Source organism: Coloeus monedula (assembly GCF_965178545.1).
Source record: "Coloeus monedula genome assembly, chromosome: 4".
NCBI lineage: Eukaryota > Metazoa > Chordata > Aves > Passeriformes > Corvidae > Coloeus > Coloeus monedula.
Window position 1 is genome coordinate 46407335 of NC_138784.1, and position 8149 is coordinate 46415483.

Genomic DNA, 8149 nt, shown 5'->3' on the forward strand with positions numbered 1-8149 from the left:
TCATGGACTGTGGAAGTCTTTAAATGAGCATGGTTCTAAGATATGTTATGGTGACTGCTGCTGTGTAAGATAAACTGGGGTAGTTAAACCTGGATCTGAAATGCTCCCCATGCAGACTTGCATCAAAATTCATGGCAAGAAAATGGCAACTCCTTGTTTTTATATTGGTTGGAACTCTGAGCACGGAAGCTGGGCATGGTGGACCAGGATGTCAGAAGGTAACATCTCTATAGTGATCTTCTAGTGCTTGCTAAAGCACACAGAAATGCCACTTTTTATGAGCATCCAACCCTTGAGGCATTTTTCTGTATTTCCAAGTAATTTTTAATTACAGGTCAATATTTGAATGTGGGTAGCTGAACATGAATGTATATTATGCAAAGAAGACTGTTTCAATTTGTTTCTGTTTTGCTATCCTGTGGGTTTAGATAAGAGCTAAACTACAAGTGACATTAGCCACTTAATCTACCACCCAGACATCAGCACATATGAGATTCAGTCTAAATTTAAGGTACACTATCAAAAAAGGAATGAAATGAGTTTTCAGTCACTGGGAGTGTCTCTGTTGTATCCTTTCTCATTCTGAAAAATATGGAAACATTATGATGAGGAAATCTCTGATGTGCAGAAGCCAGTTCTAATAATTGAAACAAATTAATTGGACTGTACAAAAATGTCAATATTCTGGGATTATCATGCAGTGTTTCATGGAATAAAGTCTGAAGAACAACAGAGATATTTCTAATTCTTAAATTTATTTGGTTGACAAGAAAGTTTAATGGAAACAGATTGTTTCACAAATGGAAATTATATCATGACTTGCCTATTTTGTTGCACATGATGCCACTGCTTAACTGGAAACCAATCCTGATTTTCTGATTTTCCATTAATTTACAGAATTGTTTCTCCTAAATTAATATTCTGATATAAAAGTGATGGATTCTCAAACTCCAAAGCATTTGATAGTAGCACACGATTTTACATTATCAAATTCTCTTAACCAGTTACGCTGCTGTCTTGGAGGAAATAATGCAGGAGATGAAGTATTCCCCTGTGCAAAAGCAACCGTCACTGGTATTTCTGTTTGAGGCATCGGTGGCCACAGAGAAAAACACGCCCTTTTCAGCTCACTGCTCGGTTGTTTCCTCAATCGCAAGAGGAAGCAAGGCAATGCTAGCAATGTAGGAAGGCTTTTGTTTTACCAACATGCCTCGCTTCAGCCAAAGGCAAAACTGAAATACAGCACTAATGAGGATGAATGACTGTGGTTAATACTTCGGTGCACTGTTGTTCCTCGTGTGCCACCCACTATCTCATTCTCTCTGCTTTCACATTTCTGTACAGCAAAACGTTCCCAGGGTTTAGCACTTCGGAGGAGATGAGAGTTTTTTGTATGACCTGCTCCGTTTGCAACGTTTTCCAGCTGACCCTCAGCTGCACCCCTTGGGAGGTCCTGCCAGCTGCGGGTACGGCTGATTTCTGAGTCACCTTGCAATTCGCTTGCAATTACTTGCCACCAGGCAGGTCAATAGGGGTCGCGCCCGCCTCCCATGGCGGGGAGCGGGGCGGGACACAGCCGGTCCGGAGGGAGCTTCCTGCCGTCAGCCTCCTCGACGCAATGACCCCTCCCGTGTCTGTCACCTCTCGCTTCTGACGCAGGGTGGCTGTCGTGTCTCTGCCGGTACGCGGCGGCCTTACCCCGGCACCGCTTGTCTCCCCAGCGAAGGCGCGGTTGCCCCACTGCAGCGTTTGGGAGCCAGCAGTGACCCCTCGCTGGCATGGGAGGCACACACCGCCAGCGGGCTGCTGTACTCCGGCACTGCGCCTACACCAGGTGGCCGCATTAATGCTACAGCTATTAATTGCTACTACATCTTCTGTGATCACAGGTGGATCAGCAGGCAGTGTGGGCATCCCCCTCTGGTTCTGTCCGTTTGCTCAGAGGAGACTTCCTTTGCTCTCTTTGGAGCTGTGTTTTGTTTCCAGAATTTCCTCAAAATCTGCCCATTTCATTATCTGTTTGTGGTATCTTACTGCTCAAGCAACTGCAGCTAGTAACTTCTTTAGGGCAGGCACGATGTGACCCATTGCCTCTCTACTATACCTGTCACAGCAGGGACCAGACACGAATTGTGAACACTCACAGCTTCTAGCTGCAAAAGTACATCAGCCATCTACCAGATAGGAGATATCTGAGGATATCGGCAGTTACAGGGATGTAACTGAAAATTGTTTCTCTGGTCTGCATAAATGCTTCTTTGAGAGCTTTCCCTGCTAGGTTTCTCAAGCCCAAATTCAGTATCATTATTAAATAATCAGCATTTTACTCCTCATTCTTGACTGCCTGAGCTCCTGCTACTGTCAGCAACCATCAAGATCACGTAAGGCCAGAAAAGAGCATTCAGTGATAAAATACTCAAGAATCTTAAAGATAAATCCATGTTGATTATAACTGCTTGTTCAAATGGCTCAGTTAGGCTCTGAATGCAAAGAAGTTTTGTTCTATGCACAGCCAGCAGCACCACTCTGCTGCTAGGAAAATGTGATTTCCATAAAATATCTGACAGCTTTCATATTTTTATTTGCTACAGAGTTTGTCATCATTACTGTAAAACCCAAGGTCTGTGTCAGCATGTGGAATGGGAAAGAGACTTATTACTACTCCCTGCTCAGCCCTTGGACTGAAATGCTATTGGGATGAGAATTCTGACTTATTTTTCACAGAGAAACTTTTTCTTTAGGAGTTTCTACTGAAATCAGTGAAGCCATAACAGATATAAAAGAGCATTCAAAATGAATAAAAATACTAGATTTTATGGGACACATATGAAAGCCCACAGAAATCAGTAAGAAGTATGATGTGAACATAAAAGTCTGGCATAGGCCCTGCAGTTAAATGAACTGATCAACATCAATGCCACTCTTCAGTGTTAAGCAATATTCTGCAGGTAGGTATGTACATAGAAATGGGGGGAAACATTTTCTTTGTGTGAAAATATACTTTATTGATAGTATGTAGATGTACCAAGGTTTAACAAATTGAACCTTACTTTCAACTATGTTTCAGCTTCTGTAAGGCTTTCCACAGGGTCCCACTTCATACCTGTATCTCCAAATTAGAGAGACATGGGTTTGAAGGCTGTACCATTTGGTGGTTAAGAATTGGCTGGTTGGTTGCAGCCAGAGAATTTTGGACAGTGGTTCTTATGTCCAGGTGGAGGCCAGTGACAAGTGGTGTCCCTCAAGGCTCTGTCTTGGGACTGGTGCTCTTCAGTATCTTCCTCAATGACACAGAGAGTGGCATGGAGTGCACCCTTAGTAAGTCTGCAGATACGAAGCTGAGCAATGCAGCAGAGGAGGGGATGCTACCCAGGGGAACCTGGACAAGCTTAAGAAGTGGGCCCACAAGAAACTCATGAAGACAGTCTGAGAGAGTTGGCATTGTTCAGCCTATAGAAGAGAAGGCTCTAGGGAAATGTCATTGCTGCCTTGCAGGACTTAAAAGATGGCTCATAAAAAAGAGGGAGAGCAGCTTTGTAGATGGGTAGAGAGTCACAGGATAAGGGGGAATGGTTTTAAACTAAAATAGGAGAGATTTAGATTAGATGTTAGGAAGAAGTTCTTTATTGAAGAGAGTGGTGAGGCACTGGAATACATTGCCCAGAGAAGTTGTGGATGGCCCATCACTGGAAGTCTTCAAGGACAGCTTGGGTGGGGCCCTGACCAACAGTGATCTAGTGGATGACATCCCTGCCAGTGGTGGAATGGGGGTTGGAACTCCGGGATCATTAAGGTCCCTTTCAACCCAAGCCATTCTGTAATTCTGTGTATATATCTAACATGTGTGAATCAGCCATAATATAGTCTGTCACAGTATAATGTGCAAGAACATTTATTTATCTAATGCTATAGTACTCCTTTTTATTGGTGCATTAACCAATATACACACATGATGCTTTATTTAGTATTTCATCTGCATTGGTCAACTGTGTCAGGTAGCTGCCAAAGGATTTCAAAACCAATTCCCTATTAAAATTACTCTAAAAGTGATAATTTAGAAGTTCTATTTTATTTAATCTTTATAAGCAACATGCTGAAGACTACTTGTCAAGGGATTACAATTTAGCAACTATTTTCTGGCATAATCCTACATTTGAGAATTTTTAAGTAGCTTTGTACTTTATTGGAATCTCTCCTAAAACAGTGAATGAAGTCAGAGTCACTCATCATGTTTGCTTTATTACTAATTGATAAAGCAGTGCCTTCAGATGATGCCATTCCATTTAATGAATTGCTGATGATGCCCATTGACTGCATCTGTATTGAAAATAGGAAAAGAAGTACAGCTTGTAACTATGCATACAAGAAATCTTAAAAATACTATTGCAGAAGTCAAGGGAGGTGTCACTATGTTGGGCTGTACTACTCCAGGTCTTTCACATACTAATTGAATATATATTTAAAGGTCCTTACATAGAATAACATTGTCTTTTTATCCTTATGGTATCTCTGCAATTTTTAGACTAGACTGAAATGATTTGATACACTAGTAATGAATGCTCCATCTGAGTTTGAGGAACCCCTGTTTGGAAATCTTTATTTCCTCTTGAAGTATTATAGCAAATCAGTCTTGAGACTTTTTAGCCATTTATTTTAATGCTTTTTGTGAAGGGAAGCTTCTAACATGACATCCACCAGTGCTGTTTATTTAACCTGGTGAATTCTGCCGATTGTGATCACCTGTTGGAGTAGGTGCTTCACAACAAAAGCAAGTTTAGAATTTTTCTGTCTTAACAGAAAAACACAGAAGCAAAATATGAAATGCATTAATTTTTGTAATCGTATTTCTACCCTGTGGTATATCCATAGTACAGGGAGGTCAATACTTCAGAGAGATCCCTCTTAGTAATACCTTCAAAGGTGTTAGAAAAAATAAAGCAGATAAATATACCAAAAGGGTGTATCTAGTTTAGAATTTGCTTGAAGCAAAAGTCAAGCTTTGAGGTTGAACACTTCTTTCTGAACTTTAGGGCCATTTTAACCCAAAACCACGGCTGCATTTGGATGATGGAGTTTCTGTGTGTAGCGCTGAGTCACCCAAACCAAGGCTGCATTTTAGAGCAGGGTACAGTTTAGCCTATTCTAGTGATGAGCTGCTTACCATTTTAAAACTTGTATTTCCCACCTGTGTTCATGAAGCTGAAAGCTGATCTACTAGTGTAAGATACTAGTTTATTAATCACTTTTTTTATTGAAACAGACACCTTGGCAGTGTGGCCATTTTAGAGAATAGGCCCACAGATTTCATTTGTTCAGCCAAAACAACAGTTAATTTTAGATATAAATGCACAAAAATTGCAACAGTCAGGACTTCTAGCTAGTAATGAGAAGAGAGAAATGGAAATAACAAAGAATGTTATCCAATGATTTATATATGATCTGTCATAATTCAGAACAGAGTTTTGAAATTGTTTTGTGACTGACATCAGACTTAAGCAATGCCACTGTTGTCTTGTAGAACTTATCCCAGCATAAAATTATCGCCTTAGGAAGGAGCTCTTTGCATCAGACGGCAGTGATACTTGACTTAATTAGAACATAAATCCAAATAAAACTTAACACAATTATTAAGCATTTATCATGGTCTACCCACATCTTTTCTACTGGCCTAGAAAACTCAGGTCATTACCGGATCATACATGAAGCTACAAAAGGCTCTATTCATTTTAAAATACTGCCTCACAGATTAGGACTCCTATAATGCCATCTACATATCTGGCAATCTATAAACTAAGTCACATCCTTTGACAGAAAGATGACTGTATCTGTAACAAAGTCCTGCATTTTGCTGAATAAGAGCCTCCAAGCCCAAGTGGGAGCAGACATTGCCCCCTCCCCAAAGTCACTCATGCCACATAACTGGTATAAATAAAAGCTACATCAAAAAATCTTGCCTTTTCTGTTACTTTCTCAACTCCAGTCTGCAGCTCATGTACCATATTGCTGATTTGCTTAGCTTTGCTAAGGCTGTCATCAGGTAGCTCTTGATGGTGCTCAATATGCTGGTTAAAGTGGGAAAGTGGTTCTTTCCAGGCTTGCAAGAGTTTCAGTATCAGGTGAGTTAGTTCTTCTCTCTTATAAATTAGAACAAGGGAGAATGTCTCTGTTACTTTGCAGCAGATCATATGACTACTCTTAGTCTCATTGTGAAACCTCAGTGGGATTAAGACTTACATCTGCAATTCAGCACTTAAACACCACTCTGTCTCTGTAACACCCAAAAGTTGTATTTGTCATGTTTTCAGCTAATACAAGCAGGGCCTCATCTCCCATTGCCCTTCCAGGTGGCCTTCTAGAAGGATGTCTTGGGGCAAGCTCCTCACTCCATCACAACCAAACAACAAAATGTTAACATTTGTCTTTGTCTGTCTCCTAGAGGCAAAAGTTTCTCCCTTTGGTGTATCCCCAACTTCACAACTTGCTTTTTCTCTGTATGAACAAACACTTCCTACTCTTCTCTGAACTAATAATGATTTTTTTCTCTTTGCCATCACAACTGTGATGCAAATCAATTTGCTGTTCTTTTCCCCTTACCTAACTACCGATTCAGAGATAATGACTTATTTCTTTCTCCTGATTGCTTTTTGTACTTTGCAGTGATCCTGATTAGCTTAACTTCTCTGCCACAAAGGTTTCTAAGTTTCTGTTCCACAGAGTTTGCCACAACAAAATCAAAGGATGTCTGTCAGTCATTCTGATGAAGTACTACTGCAATATCCTTATTATAACTAGTGTATACGATCCGAGAATAGGTAACAACATAGAGATTTAAAATTCAACTAATTTATGATTCATATGCAATACCTCTGTGATGTGCACCGGTTTGGGGTCAAAACTTAGCAGCTTCTTCCATCCAGGTTGTTGGTGAAGCTCCAGAAGCATAAAAACATCTCTGCCTATCTCCAGCCCGACTGGAGTGGGGGACCATCACAGCATAATGAATGAGACATTTCGGGGCTCTGACGGGACGGGAGGTATTTTCCCCTTTCTCCACGGGGAGGAGAAAGAAGTCGGTGTGACCCACGGAGTCCGCTTCCAACCCCCCAGGCCTCACGGTACCACTTTCTTCCCTGTCTCTGCCCGCCGTCGCCGCCGTTGCCCCTTACCGGGATTTTTTGGGCGTATTCTTTGCCATTGGGGGTCAGCATCCCCGACGTGTGGCACTTCCGAGCGGGCCTTCCCAGCTCGTTGTCACGGGGAGGAAAGTGCTTTTCCTACGGAGGAAGAACACCTAAACGTACACCGAGAGCACCACCACCACCCTCCATCCCGCCGCTTTTTCCCTACCCCGCCCGTCGGCAGCCTCTCCCAGGGCGGTGCAGCCCCGCTCCCAGGGCGGTGCAGCCCCGCTCCCAGGGCGGTGCAGCCGCGCTCCGCGGCGGCGGGGCCAGCCCGGCACTCACCAGCTCGGCGTAGAGCGCCGTGGAGAGGCTGTGGATCCTGCCCGAGTGCCGGATCACCCGGTCGAAGAGATCGGCCACGGTCAGGGGGTGGCAGCCGGCGTCCCCCGGAGCGCAGAGCAGCAGCCACAGCAGCACCAGCGCCGCAGCCGCACCTGCGGAGAGGGCGGCGGCGTCGGGGCGCGGAGTGTCGGGGTGTGCCCCCGCCCGGCCCGGCCCCGCCGCCCGCCCGCCGCCCTCACCTGCTCGCCCCGCCGCCCGGGCGAGGGCCATGGCCGTGGCCATGGCGCTGCGGAGCCCGTGCCCGGCGCGCAGCGGCTGCGATCGGCCGGCGATACCCCCGCATCTCCTATATATGCTGTGATCTCCCGGTCATGACGGGTCTCTCCCCTGACGTGCGCAGCCCGCGGCCACCGTGAGCCAGCCCGCCCGGAGCGGGGCTCACGGCTTGGTGGGCGGACGGGAGCATCCCTCGCACCGACGGGACCGACTGCCCTCGGCAACCCACCGGACCCGACACAAATGGGTCTCCCGGGCTGAGTGGTGGGGCTGCTACCGACCGCCACAGCCGCCCGCCCGTCACAGCCCTCCCGTGGGCAGAGCGGGGGGCGGCTCCACGCACTGAAGTGGCGTAGTCAGGTCCGTCCCAGAGCGCCCACGGCCGCCGAAGGGGGTAACGGTGGGAGAAA

At 44.9% G+C, this 8149-nt stretch overlaps 1 protein-coding gene across 1 annotated transcript; it reads right to left on the minus strand.

Annotated features, from left to right (window-relative positions):
* Positions 1 to 4122: 4122 nt before the first annotated feature.
* On the minus strand, positions 4123 to 7733 carry LOC309572420 (prolactin-like; the record flags this gene model as incomplete). Its single annotated transcript, XM_082280679.1, has 5 exons — positions 4123 to 4317; positions 5955 to 6134; positions 7167 to 7274; positions 7464 to 7615; positions 7703 to 7733. 5 exons carry the CDS (start codon positions 7731 to 7733, stop codon positions 4123 to 4125), a joined length of 666 nt encoding a protein of 221 aa, XP_082136805.1.
* Between the last annotated feature and the right edge of the window lie 416 nt (positions 7734 to 8149).